This window comes from Lepidochelys kempii, chromosome 6 (assembly GCF_965140285.1).
Source record: "Lepidochelys kempii isolate rLepKem1 chromosome 6, rLepKem1.hap1, whole genome shotgun sequence".
NCBI classification, from domain to species: Eukaryota; Metazoa; Chordata; order Testudines; family Cheloniidae; genus Lepidochelys; species Lepidochelys kempii.
In genome coordinates, this window is record NC_136385.1 from 116,207,635 (window position 1) to 116,221,510 (window position 13,876).

At 40.4% G+C, this 13,876-nt stretch overlaps 1 protein-coding gene across 3 annotated transcripts in view; it reads left to right on the forward strand.

Moving 5' to 3' along the window:
• The window catches only part of ADSS1 (adenylosuccinate synthase 1), a 229,222-nt gene that overhangs the window by 197,852 nt on the left and 17,494 nt on the right, over positions 1-13,876 (forward strand). For 2 of the 3 annotated variants that reach the window (XR_012159583.2, XM_073349802.2), the window contains exons 2-8: positions 6,567-6,669; positions 9,070-9,132; positions 9,902-9,952; positions 10,344-10,410; positions 10,730-10,837; positions 11,211-11,292; positions 12,132-12,258. Coding sequence is in view for 2 of the 3 variants with exons in the window: in XM_073349802.2 (XP_073205903.1) it covers positions 6,567-6,669; positions 9,070-9,132; positions 9,902-9,952; positions 10,344-10,410; positions 10,730-10,837; positions 11,211-11,292; positions 12,132-12,258 (601 nt within the window). In the remaining variant the exon portion in view is untranslated. The remainder of the gene's footprint in view (positions 1-6,566; positions 6,670-9,069; positions 9,133-9,901; positions 9,953-10,343; positions 10,411-10,729; positions 10,838-11,210; positions 11,293-12,131; positions 12,259-13,876) is intronic. The other variant, XM_073349803.1, reaches the window with a different exon arrangement.

Here is a 13,876-nt window from a genome sequence, read left to right on the forward strand (position 1 = left end):
AACATGGTGACACAGCTATTTTAAATTTAGGCCTCTCCTTTGGGTACCAATGGGATCTTGTTAGGACCACCTGGATTATAAATACAGAAAGAGAATGTCAGGTTTAAAGTTACCAAGAAAACAAGAAAACAAGCTTCCTAAGAAAACAAGCCTAATTTCCAGTATCATATATAAAATCTACTAAATGTATTATCTGATATAAGCATTAGAAGAAAACAGCTGAAAATTAAGATCAAGTGACATCTTTTTTATTTCATTTGTTGTGTGACTGGCTAGCCAGTCACACAATTTATTTACAGATATCAGAAAAGTAATGTTCATGTCCTTAGGTCATTACTCCCCCCAGGAACATCACTACTCTTCTGCAGAAGAGACGGGCTAAAGATGAGCAGACATCTTATGCTGTTCCGGTTTTAATTCCTCGGTTCTGGTGTTCTGCTCATTTTCATCAGGATGTCTAATTATCCTGTTTAGGATTTAGAGTGAATGGGCTGTAACAAACTTTGAATATGTTGCTTTCTTCCCATCTTCTGCAGCCCAGTTTTGGGGTTTTGTTCCGAGGAAGAGGGGTTCTATTTACAACCAAGAGTTATTTAACCTTACTCGTATGAAGTATGAAATACAGAGCTGCAGTTAAGGATATTAACTTTAGAAATATTTTGTATGTTCTTTCACAGGTCAGAAGCTTTGCTCAGGTCTCGAGCTGTGTGTATTTGTATTTATTTATCATACTAATGATGAGCTCATTAGGCTTTAGGAGATTGAAACATTTTGTTCTGATTTCAACATCTTACAATTTAAAAAAATTTATAAAAGTAGGGGGTTGCACACCTCGTAGCTTCTGTAGGCCAAGCTCATTGGATGCACCAGGGGCTCCTAGCATCCCTCCTTTCCACCCCACAAGCTCCCTATGTATGGCCTCCCGTCCCCTTCTGTTTAGGGACTCCCTGCAATCCACTCACATGCCAGAGGCTCTCTGTGTGCCTCCCATCTCTCCCTCCCCCATCATTCTTTCCCCAGAAATTGAGGGGCTCTGTATATCCCCCATTCCTCCATGCTATGATCCCCCATGCTGGTGGCTCGGTGTGCAGCCCCTTTTTCCCTCCATGCCAGCCAGGGTCTCTATATGTCCCACCCATGCCAGGGTCCCCATTATTCCTGCATGCCAGGGGCTCCATGTACCCACATTTCCCCATGCTAGGGACTCTGTATGCCTCCTCCATTTCCCCATTTCTCTCTTTTCCCCAAACCAGGAGCTCTGTGTGTACCTCCTTTCCCCACATGTCAAAGGCTCTTTATGCACCGCCATTCTCTTTTTCCTCCTCCATCATGCTTTCCCATCCCCGTGCCCCCATGTTCTCCTTTTTCCTTCCTTCTTTCTTTCTCTGTCAGTATTTTAAAACTGTATTGGGAGGATAAGAAGAGCTAATGTGAGGCATGTTGTTGTGCTGGAAATTGCAGAGCTGGTTGAAGCTTGATACGGGAATACAATATCACAGATAGGCCTAAACTCCAAAATCTTTAAAACTGGAAAAGTTTTAAATAAAATGATGTACTGAAGAAGGCAACAAGTTTTATGAGGTAACCCAAGAGACTTCTTATACTGTGTCCTTTGCAACCTAGGCACTACAAGGATGGGTGTTTGATAATATATTGTAAAAATAAATCTATTTATCAATGTATGCATTCTTTTAACGGAAGTCTCACCATGCAGGGACTCTTGTGCAATTAGTAGAATGCAGCAGTCCCAAGGAATTCCCCTTGTTTAAAATGAGAAAGTTGGTCTTATCTACACTTAAAAGTGATGTCAGCCTAGCTCCATTGGTCAGGGGTATGAAAAACTACATCTCTAATTGAGGGCTTGTCTACACTTAAAACACTGCAGGATGCACTGCACTGCAGTAGCGCTTCAGTGAAGATGCTACCCACACTGATGGGAGAGATTCTCCCATTGACGTAGCTCTGTCTACACCGGGGGGTTAGGTCCGTTTAACTCTCACCCCGAGAAACATAGCTATCCCAACCTAATTTCCTAGTGTAGTCCAGCCTCAGATATAATGGAAGACGGCTTCTGTCAATGTAGCTAACATTATTTAGGGAGTGGAGTTCCTGTACCAGCAGAAAAACTGGAACCCTGTTGGTGTGGACTACGTCTATCCTAGTGGGCTGTCCTGGCATAGCTCTATGGATATAGGCTTACTCTCACTTAGTGCAACTTCCCCTCTTATGTACACTTAAATCTCTTTTTGAGCCTGGAATATGACATGCATCTCAGGCTGCACTAAATTTAGACCAAATTGTTGGAAAGGGTTTTAAAGATTTAGAAGAAAGACAGTATGATTTTAAAACAGCACAGGAATGTAGAAAAGTTAAATAGAGCAGCCTTTGGGCTGGAATTTATTGAAATTCCACATAACATACAAATGAAAACAAGTAACATAACAGTAATATTATGTACATACTAATGTACATAAAAGTGCATTAAAATAAACTAAAATACCTCAGATTTTCTTTCATATAATATAAGCCATGTAGTAATGAATACACAGTGTTGTCAACTCTTGCCTTTTTGTCATGAGTCTTGTGATATTTGATGCTTTTTATTAAAGCTCCATTTTCTAGAGCTATGTAATTACCTGAAAATTTCTGATTTCATTAAAAGATACAAGTTTCTAGCCCTCGTGGTTGTGGAGAAAAGCTTGCAAATGTGACCTGAGTGCACCCTAAAGGCTCAAAACCCAGAAGGCAATTAAAAGAGAACCCAACCTTTATTTTTTTAATATTTATTAAATCTCATGATTCTTAAATCAATCCCATGATTTTGCCCTTAGTCATGGGTTTCGAATGCTCTGAGACTGTAATACTGAATACACATCCTATAACACAATTAATATAGCTATGAGGGCTCCAGGCACCCATGGTCAGCCCTTGAAGGGAAAAAATATCTTGTGGTGTTCTTGAGCAAACTACTTGGGAGTTAGATCCCTAGGCACTTGTAAAAATCCCAGTAGTCACCTGTCTGTGTGTTTTGGTGCCTAAACAGCATTAAAAATCTGGCCCTTAGCTTTCAAGGGTCACTTTCAGTTAGACTTAGGTTTTTAAGTACCTAAGACAAGTTTAGAATATGAGACTTAGGTTCTTTAGTAACTTAGGCACTTTTGAAAATTTCCCCCCTATTCTCCAACTGCAAGACATTAGTGACTTAAATAACAGAACGCCACTAGCCATCACCTTCAGCCCCCAACTAAAACCTCTCCAACGTATCATCAAGGATCTACAACCTATCCTGAAAGACGACCCATCACTCTCACAGATCTTGGGAGACAGGCCAGTCCTTGCTTACAGACAGCCCCCCAACCTGAAGCAAATACTCACCAGCAACCACACACCACACAACAGAACCACTAACCCAGGAACCTATCCTTGCAACAAAGCCTGTTGCCAACTGTGTCCACATATCTATTCTGGGGACACCATCATAGGGCCTAATCACATCAGCCACACAATCAGAGGCTCATTCACCTGCACATCTACTAATGCGATATATGCCATCATGTGCCAGCAATGCTCCTCTGCCATGTACATTGGTCAAACTGGACAGTCTCTACGTAAAAGAATAAATGGACACAAATCAGACGGCAAGAATTATAACATTCAAAAACCGGTTGGAGAACACTTCAATCTCTTCGGTCACTCGATTACAGATCTAAAAGTTGCAATTCTTCAACAAAAAAACTTCAAAAACGGACTCCAACCAGAGACTGCTGAACTGGAATTAATTTGCAAACTGGATACAATTAACTTAGGCTTGAATAAAGACTGGGAGTGGATGGGTCATTACACAAAGTAAAACTATTTCCCCATGTTTATTCAATTCCCCCCCCCCCCCCCCGTCCCACTGTTCCTCAGACGTTCTTGTCAACTGCTGGAAATGGCCCACCTTGATTATCACTACAAAAGGTCTGTTCCCCCCCCCACCCCGTGTCGCCCCCCCCCCTTGCTGGTAATAGCTAACCTTAAGTGATCACTCTCATTACAGGTTTCCACACCCTCAGTAGGTAAAACAATCACATCACCTTCATGCTCTCCTTGTGCCCTGGCTAGGATCTCACCCTGATTAGACAGAGTTGCTACACCCTTTTCCAACAACACACTAGCAACAGGCAAAATACAAGCACCAGAATTGTCTGGTCTCTGGGATTTTACATAGACACTAACTGGATGCGACCTAGTTACAGTGCCATTCTCCCGAGCAGACACAAACTTAGGACCCTTCCCTTCCTGGGCTTTAGCTGAATCCAGAACCAACTCTGAGACAACTGCACTATTTTCAACCATCACAGGCTGAAAGGGCCCTTCTGTCTGCTCCACAGACAAAGAAGAGCTGGACACACTTTCTCCTTTACCAAGCACCTTGCCACTCCCAACAGATAACCTGCCCTGCCTGTGTCTCCCCACACTCAGCTGGGGTCTCAGCTCCCACTGTGCGCAGCGCTGCCCTTGCTGTCCCAGTGGGGGTAGGCAGCAAGCTCGCTGCTTTCCTCACTGCATCAGAGCCAGCGTGAGCCCCCTCTCCACCGATTGGTTCCCTGGATTCAAATTCAAACCCTTGGCAGTTACAGGAGCAAGGCCTGGATCCTGTCCCAAAGAGACACAGTCACCCCACAACAGGGTCTCGCAGCTGGTATCCTGGAGAACCCCAAGGACCAGCCAGCCCGACCCCTCCTGGGTCTGCACAGGGATCTGGGCCATAGGCAGGGCGAGGGGCTTCATCCCTGGGACCCTCACCCAGCTCACACACCCCTCAGCATCTGAGGCTGCACCACCCAGGGCCTGACAACAGTTCTCTCTGTCCCAAGATCTCGCCACCCCAGGAATGTCTCCCCATTGACCATCACCTTCCGCTCCCACTGGAGGTCCGAGGGGCCTGACCCCAGGAAACTCCACACAGACATATATGTTGGGGTCAGGAATGGGAGCCTGTCCACCTCCCCACCCATCTGGCTGACGGAGTCTATGGCCTTGGGACCCAGCAAAGGAGCTAGACACCGGGGCTTTTCCGCAGGGTCCCCCTGGTTCAAATCTTCAGCCTGCTCAAAGGCAGTGAGGTGGGCATCCACATTGCCCCGCACCTTAACCAGGGGCAGCAATTTAGTCTCGAGGTTCCCTGCAGAACTGGCACCCCGGGGTCTATCCCCACTCACCTCTGGGAGGTCCCCTAGGCCTCTCCGCTCCACCACCGCCAGTTCATGCTGCTGCTGCTTCTGCAGCTCTTTCTCGGGCTCTCGCTGTCTCTCACAGTCCTCTTGCTCTCTCGGACTCAGCTCCAATCCCATCCATCTCTGATCCCCCGATGGGGAACCCGATCATGAAGACCCTCGTCTGGTTGGGGACAGGAGTCTTGGTGATGCCTGGCTACCACTCCAGCTGCTCCCAGATCCTGCTATAGCCCCATTTGGGGTCAGGAATCTGTTCCTTAGAGCGGTCATCCTCCTCCAGCTGCACGATTAGCTGTGCTTTGGTGAACTTTCCAATGCTCAACCCTTCCTTTCTGCATAGGGTTACAATGTCCTTCTTAAGGAGACGGTGACAGGCCATCACTCCGCTCTTCCCAAGTTGTTGTGGACTCACAGGCCTGTGTGCTCTCAGCTCCCCACGGTTTCCAGGGAGAACCCCTAGTGTGCCTGCCCTTCTCGAGGTCACCACCTCTTTGCCAGGGTCGAGCTGCAGACTCCTCCGCCCCTGGGACCGCTTGCTGCAATCCACCCTGTTGTGTATGGTAACACCCATTGTTTCATGTTCTCTATGTATATAAATCTCCCCTCTGTATTTTCCACTGAATGCATCCGATGAAGTGAGCTATAGCTCACGAAAGCTTATGCTCAAATAAATTTGTTAGTCTCTAAAGTGCCACAAGTACTCTTTTTCTTTTTGTGGATACAGACTAACATGGCTGCTACTCTGAAACCTGTAATTAATTAAGATGAGCTATTATCAGCAGGAGAAAAAAACTTTTGTAGTGATAATCAAGATGGCCCATTTAGACAGTTGACAAGAAGGTGTGAGGATACTTATCTCACACCTTCTTGTCAACTGTCTAAATGGGCCATCTTGATTATCACTACAAAAGTTTTTTTTCTCCTGCTGATAATAGCTCATCTTAATTAATTAACCTCTTACAGTTTGTATGGCAGCTTCCACCTTCTCTGTATGTGTATATCTATATATCTTCTTACTATATGTTCCATTCTATGCATCCGATGATGTGTGAGCTGTAGTGCACGAAAGCTTATGCTCTAATAAATGTGTTAGTCTCTAAGGTGCCAGAAGTACTCCTGTTCTTTTTGTGGATACAGACTAACACGGCTGCTACTCTGAAACCAATCAGACTATAGTTCTTGAGAAAGCTGGGAAAAACTGAAAAACTAAAATAAGGTGGAAAACATGGGGACCTGACCAAGACATGGATGCAGAAATAATAAAGATCAAACTGCCAAATCTTTAGCTGCAGTAGTAAAGAGACATAATAATGTCCTTAATCATCTGTTTGTGTCTTTCTTTTGCAGGGTGGGAATAATGCAGGCCACACTGTCGTTGTTGATGGGAAGGAATATGATTTTCACCTCTTTCCTAGTGGCATAATTAATCCAAAGGCAATTTCTTTCATTGGTAAGATAAACATCTTGTCCTGTTCAAAAGTTAATGTTGCATGGAAGGCAATCATAATCAGGGTTTTATAAAACAAATAAACAAAAACATGAAAGGTTGTGAGTAAGGATTCTTTTGGCTTCAGCTGTTTTATTTTTATTACTACAGTTGTAAGATTATTTGCCACATTTCACACCGTTATTTCTTATTCAATGTCATGTTAATATCCATTATTAGAGAAACCGTGAAAATATAAATCTTCCTTTCTGTATCCTTGCTTTTTTAATGATATTTGGGAGTTCAGCTCTTGTCTTCCAGATGTGCATGTTCAAAATTGCATATGCATATACATTTGCCTGCACTTTGCAGATGCGAACACCTGTACATACACTAACCGATCCTTTTACTTTTCTCTAGCCTCTCCTCTTTTCCCAAATTTCAGAAATAGGTCCCAAGATTCAGTGCTTTACTTGGCAGAATATCTTCCAGGCAGTCTTTTGCCATCCATACTTCTTGAAATGTGTGCTCTTCTGGGCTGATGTCACATCGCAATGTTATGATTTTTGTGTTACAACATCATGATATAAGTGTCATTGCAACACTGCATTCATTGGGTTTGTCGAACATGGTAGCTGGAATGCAAACCAGAAGCTGGATTTCTAAGAATGTATCTAGCTCCATTTCCTACATACTGACTATCGCTAGCATGAACTGCATTTCATGAATAATTTTTCAACAGGATATTTACTATAGCTGAACTAAACTAATGGGCCGTTTGAAAAAAATAGAGGCCAATGGTCAGATTTTAAAAGAAGTTAGTGCTTGAGCCTACCCAAGTGGTAACTCTGTACTTGTTTGCAAATTGGTTGTTTTACATGAACAGCCTGGGTTTTCTTGGCACAATTTATGCATCTGAGTTTGACTATTTGGTCCTAGCAAATAAACAAAGATTTGAATGGTTTGTATCTTGCTTATTGTCCCTAATTATACCACTTGTCAGCAACATAGATATTACAGGGAATATGCAAGACATGACAAATGTAATTAAAGCTTTTAGAAAAAGTAGATGTCACAGTACACTCCTTATATGAAGTATACCTTACTCTGAGATTTTACGTTGTACTAATCAAAATAGCTTCAATTTTCCTTTAACATTACACCAAAAGCAACACTAACATACTGTTATAAGTACTCTAAAGGTTGGCCTGAGTCAGATTACTTAGGGTTGGTCTACACCGGGAATTTACATCAGCGTAGCTGGGTCGCTCAGGGGTGTGAAAAATCCACACACTGAACGACGTAGTTAAGCCAACCTAACCCCCAATGTAGACATCAAGTCAACAGAAGAATTCTGCCATTGACCTAGCAACTGCTTCTCATGGAGGTGGATTAGCTAGGCTGATGGGAGAATCCCTCCTGTTGACAAAGGTAGTGCCTGCACTTGAAATGCTATAGCAGCACAGCCCTTAGATCCAATCCCAGATTTTAAATCTTTTCCCATTCCAAATTTTGGAGGTGCTCAGATTTGTGGTACTGGTTCCAGCCCATCTCTAGTTTCAATACTAAAATATACTAAGTAAAACTTCTGTTTTTCTGGTGATAAATATGGTTGGTTCTGTTTCCAGTTAGTATGGAAAATAACTAATAACCAATCTAGATTTATGCAGAGAAGCAGGTACTGCATGTATTTCTGGTGCTTCCAGGAAGAAGCAAGTAGCAGCTGTTTCCAGCCCACCATGTCTCTAATCCTTCCTCATCTCCAGTACACACTGTATTGTTTATAGAACTTAATTTCCAGTTTTAAAGGAAAAAAACATTTCTCATGTATCACAGTAGCTATTTTGAGCTCAGTGTAAAGATATAAGAACATAAGAGCTGCCATATTGGGTCAGACCAAAGGTCTGTTTAGGCCAGTATCCTGTCTTCCAACAGTGACCAATGCCAGGTGCCCCAAAGGGAATGAACAGAACAGGTAATCATCAAGTGATCCATCCCCTGTCGCCCAGTCCCAAATGCATTTGATAGATGAAGACTTAAATAATATCAGCCATATATGTCCCTGGTGTAAGTCCATTGACTTCTTTGAGCTTACACCAATGTGGAATTGAGGTCCAAAAGCCATTTCAATCAAAAGACTCCATTGACTTCAGTTGGCTTTGAATCAGACCCCAAATTCAGATCTGATGTAAGCAGGTACCATTCTATTGACTTTAGTAGACTTAGCACCTGTTTATACCAAATGTGAATTTGGCTCCAAAGGTTCTTAAAACCAATTAATGATGAGCACAGGGTAATCTTCAGTCCTAGGGAAGTTTTAATGAGATTTTTTCAGTACAAAATATGATGTTTACATGAGTCATTTTAAAGGATGGATATTCTATCTCCTGCTTTTTAAAATAAATCTTTTGTGTTTTCCCAAAGGTAATGGGGTGGTTATACATTTACCAGGCTTGTTTGAAGAAGCTGAAAAAAATGAAAAGAAAGGTTTGTGTCAACTAATCTTGTAAATAATTTTTTTATAATGGTAGGTAAATCAAAGTACATTTCAGACCCAGATTTTGACCACTTGCCATAAATATTCTGCACAGCAATTTTCCAATTTAAAATAATTTAGAGAGCAATCCTGACAAAATACAGGGTGTAAGTGTCTTATGGACAAATTTTAAAGAACAGTCTCTGAATTCTATGGGGGCAGTTATTTGCTGCAACAAAAGATAAGGTGAAATCCTGGTTCCACTGAAGTCAGTGGCAAAAATCCCATTGACTTCAATAGGCCCAGGATTTCTGTGTCCTAGCTTCTGTGCAGAAATGTTTATAATTGCAAATTCTATGCTTTGGTGGGAACAAATTGTGGGTACAATTTTTAAAAATTTAGTTAAAGCTTTTTTTCATAGACAGGCAGCACTTTGGAAAAAAAATTAAAGTATCATCATTAGCAACACAGTTAATAGCTTTTGACTTAATTTATAACAAAAATTGAATGTGTGCTACAGTATAATGGGATTATGAAGAATACCTGATACCTTTATCCATACCAAAATCAGAAAGTATTGTCCAGTTGAAAACAGTTGATTGATGTGTTAACCAAGGTGACTTCTACTCCATTTAAAGTAAACTGTACATCTGGATTTGCAACACATTTAACAAGAAAGAGAATTAGAGGAAAGATACAGTAAAACTAAAAGTAAATGCCCAAGTCTGACAACCTCAGTAGAATATAAATCTTAAGTCTTTAATTTATATCTTCTGACAGGTTTAAAGGATTGGGAGAAAAGACTCATCATATCAGACAGAGCACACATTGGTAAGTATTTATCAAAGTGAAGATTAAAGCATAGAAAGGACTGATAGGAAACGCAAATGATAGGCCCAGGATATGCATTCAAAACTGCTATTTTACCTTGAAAAGGAATCCTGTATTTGTATCTAATATTGTTTCTTCCCATGCTGTAGAGAATGAATAAACTTTACCAGTAAGATATTAATAGAATTTATAGTTCCTAATATGTAGTTCTGCATATTGTTTTCATAATATTCTGTAATACTTCATGTGAGAACAGTGCATATTCAACAATCACAAAGGCTTTTGGACTTAGCATTTAAATTGTAGATACCAGTGTGTTTTGTTTTGTTTTTAAGATGTTTTTCTCCTTCGGTGTCTCATCCTGTTCCTGTGGTTTTCCTTTGCTGTGCAGTGTTTGACTTTCACCAGGCAGTTGATGGACTTCAAGAAGTACAGCGTCAAGCACAAGAGGGAAAAAAGTAATTATATATCAACATCTTTATTACACACACACACCCCTCCTGCCCTGGGGGTTCTTAGCTGAGTTGAGCCAGATCCAAGGATTGAGGCCTTTTCTGCACACAGTGCATAGTAGCAATTATTATGCATGTGTACTGAAGCAGGAAAACTTCAATATCTGTAATAATAAAAAGTTAGAGCTTTATTCATAAAATATTCGTCTCCATTTTGGAACACTTCCCGAATATGTAGTATAATGAAAAGTTTTGATAAAATTCAGTAGCATAAAACATATTTTTATACACACGTTTAGACACACTTTTTTCTTTATTTAATTAGTATTGGTACGACAAAGAAAGGAATTGGACCAACATATTCTTCCAAAGCTGCACGAACAGGCCTTCGTATTTGTGACCTCCTTTCAGACTTTGATGAATTTTCTTCAAGGTACAATTATTAATACTTGTAAAATAGTCCATAGAGGAATGGTACGTTTTGGATGACAAGTTGGCTTTATAAGGGGATATTTTTAAACTAGTGTGTATGAGTTTGTGTGCAAATCCTTTAAATAAAAAAAATTAAGGAAGTAGGTGCAGGGGAAACTTTAGTAAATATTTATTGTGTGTGTGCACAGCTTCCAGTCACTTTAAATGACCAGGGCATGGATAAATGTTGTTTATACTCGTATGTGAGTCATATGTATTTTCACTGGAGAACCTTTACTATACTTATTTTATGATACAAACTGAATAGTTGCCAAAGATTTTTAAAACAGAAACTACTGCAAGTTCTGCATATACAAGTTTTTGGTATTTTGCAGGTTCAAGAATCTGGCACACCAATACAAGTCAATGTTTCCCACTTTGGAAATAGACACAGAAGGGCAACTGAAAAAACTAAAGGTAAAGATTTAATATTGGGGAAGATTCATATAGTCATAGATTCTAAAGCCAGAAAGGAACACTGTGATCATATATAAAGATGTAAAAAGAACCAAGGTAGAAAAATGTTAAAATCTAAATCCAGCTGAAAATGTCTCTGAATTATTTCTTATAAAAACTGTAAAACTACAAAAATTGTATAAGAAATTAAAGCATATTGAGGAAATACATACATACATACATACATCATCATACAACTGATGAATCACAGTAAAATATATATTTTATAATAGAATGCTCTCAGATAAGGAATATTAAAAATAAGTCCTAATAAAAAGAGATGTTCAAAACATAGTTATTATTCTAATGTAATGTGTATCAAGATAAATTGATCATGCTTTATTAAAGAGATCTGGGCAATACAGACTTGCGGTCACTTTTCTTATTCTTCTGCCCGTGACTGAATTCTAGGCTATCTAAGAGACTTCCAGGCCTATTGCAGAACTAGTTTTAGCAATTAGTTGTTGCACAGAGCATTTCTGTCTCATCCATATGTTAGTATGGCTAGATTATGTTCTGTTTAAAATATGATGTAGCTGTGCATCATTGCTGCTGAGGTACACAATATAGAAATGGTATACAACATTCTATCAGTAATCGTCTTTTTGGGTGTGTGAGTGATTAGGCACAGTTTTGTTATGGCATGATAACGAATTGTTTTGTTTTCCAGGTAAAGTGTAGTTTTGAGGCTGGCATATTAGAGTCATTTGTGAGTTTTTACAGCTGACCATATTGTTCATTGCTCCAGCCATTCTGGTAGCATTGTTTGGTGAAATGTACATTTATATTGAAACTTTCAGGGATACGCTGAAAAAATAAGACCAATGGTCCGAGATGGTGTTTATTTTATGTATGAAGCTCTTCACGGCTCCCCAAAGAAAATTCTTATTGAAGGTGCCAATGCAGCACTACTTGACATTGACTTTGGTAAGTAACCCTGTAAAGTACATTTAACTCCTGAGAGATGGCTTGTTTTCATTTGTCTTTGCATCAGCTTTGCTAACAGTAGGAAATCAGAAAAAAAAATCCTCTTATTATATCATTTGGGGATTATTGGGAGAATGGCCAGAACATTATTTCACTTTTCATAATTCTGAACTAAACATTACTGTTCAGGCAAATAGCAGCAGTGCACAAATGCAGTGGCTGATGATTTTACAAGATATGCTAAAGGAGGTGGCTTTGCCTCTGTGGGCCCTTACACCAAATTCTGTTATCCTAAATCCAACCGAAGTGAAAGCTTTATCAGTTTCAATATATGTATACTAGCCTGGTGGATAGGGGGAAGTGGTAGATGTGGTATATCTTGACTTTAGTAAGGCTTTTGATACTGTCTCACGTGACTTTCTCATAAACAAACTAGGGAAATACAGCCTAGGTGGAGCTACTATAAGGTGGGTGCATAACTGGTTGGAAAACCCTTCCCTGATAGTAGTTATCAGTGCTTCACAGTCAAGCTGGAAGAGCATATCAGGTGGGGTCCTGCAGGGATCGGTCTTGGGTCCAGTTCTGTTCAATGTCTTCATCAATGATATAGATAATAGCATAGAGAGTACACTTTTAAAGTTTGTGAATGATACCAAGTAGGGAGGGGTTGTAAGTGCTTTGGAGGATAGGATTACAATTCAAAATGGTCTGGTCAAACTGTAGAAATGGTTTGAAGTAAAGAGGATAAAATTCAATAAGGACAAATGTAAAGTACTCCACTAAAGAAGGAACAATCAGTTGTACACATACAAAATGGGAAATGACTGTCTAGGAAGGAGTGTTGTGGAAACGGATCTGGGGGTTATAATGGATCGTAAGCTAAATATGACTCAACAGTGCAACGCTGTTGCAAAAATAGCAAACATCATTCTGGGATGTATTAGTAGGAGGGCAAGCAAGACACTAGAAGTGATTCTACTCCATGCTGATAAGGTCTCAACTGGAGTAATGTGTTCAGTTCTGGGCACCATATTTCAGGAAAGACATGGACGAATTGGAGACAGTCCAGGGGAGAGTCATAAAAATAATTAAAGGTCTAGAAAACGGGTCTATGAGGAAATATGAAAAAAATGGGTTTGTTTAGTCTGGAGAAGAGAAGACGGAACAGGGACATAACAGTTTTCAAATACATAAAAGGGCGTTAGAAGGAGGAGGGAGAAAAATTGTCTCGTTAACCTCTGAGGATAGGATAAGAAGCAACGGGATTAAACTGCAGTAAGGGAGGTTTAGGTTGGACATTAGGAAAAACTTCCTAACTGTCAGGGTAGTTAGCACTGGAATAAATTGCCTACGGAGGTTGTGGAATCTGCATTATTGGAGGTTTTTAAAAGCAGGTTAGAAAAACACTTTTTCAGGGAGATCTAGATAATACTTAGTCTTACCCTGAGTGCAGGGAACTGGGCTAGAAGACCTCCAAGGTCCCTTCCAGTCCTCTGAGACTCTACCTCTGAGGACAAAAGAATGGTGCACTACAGCTAACAAAGAGAGATCTACTTATGGGTATAATCACCTATATTTCTATTGGTAGAAATGTGACAAAGTAAGCTTTAGCAATGAG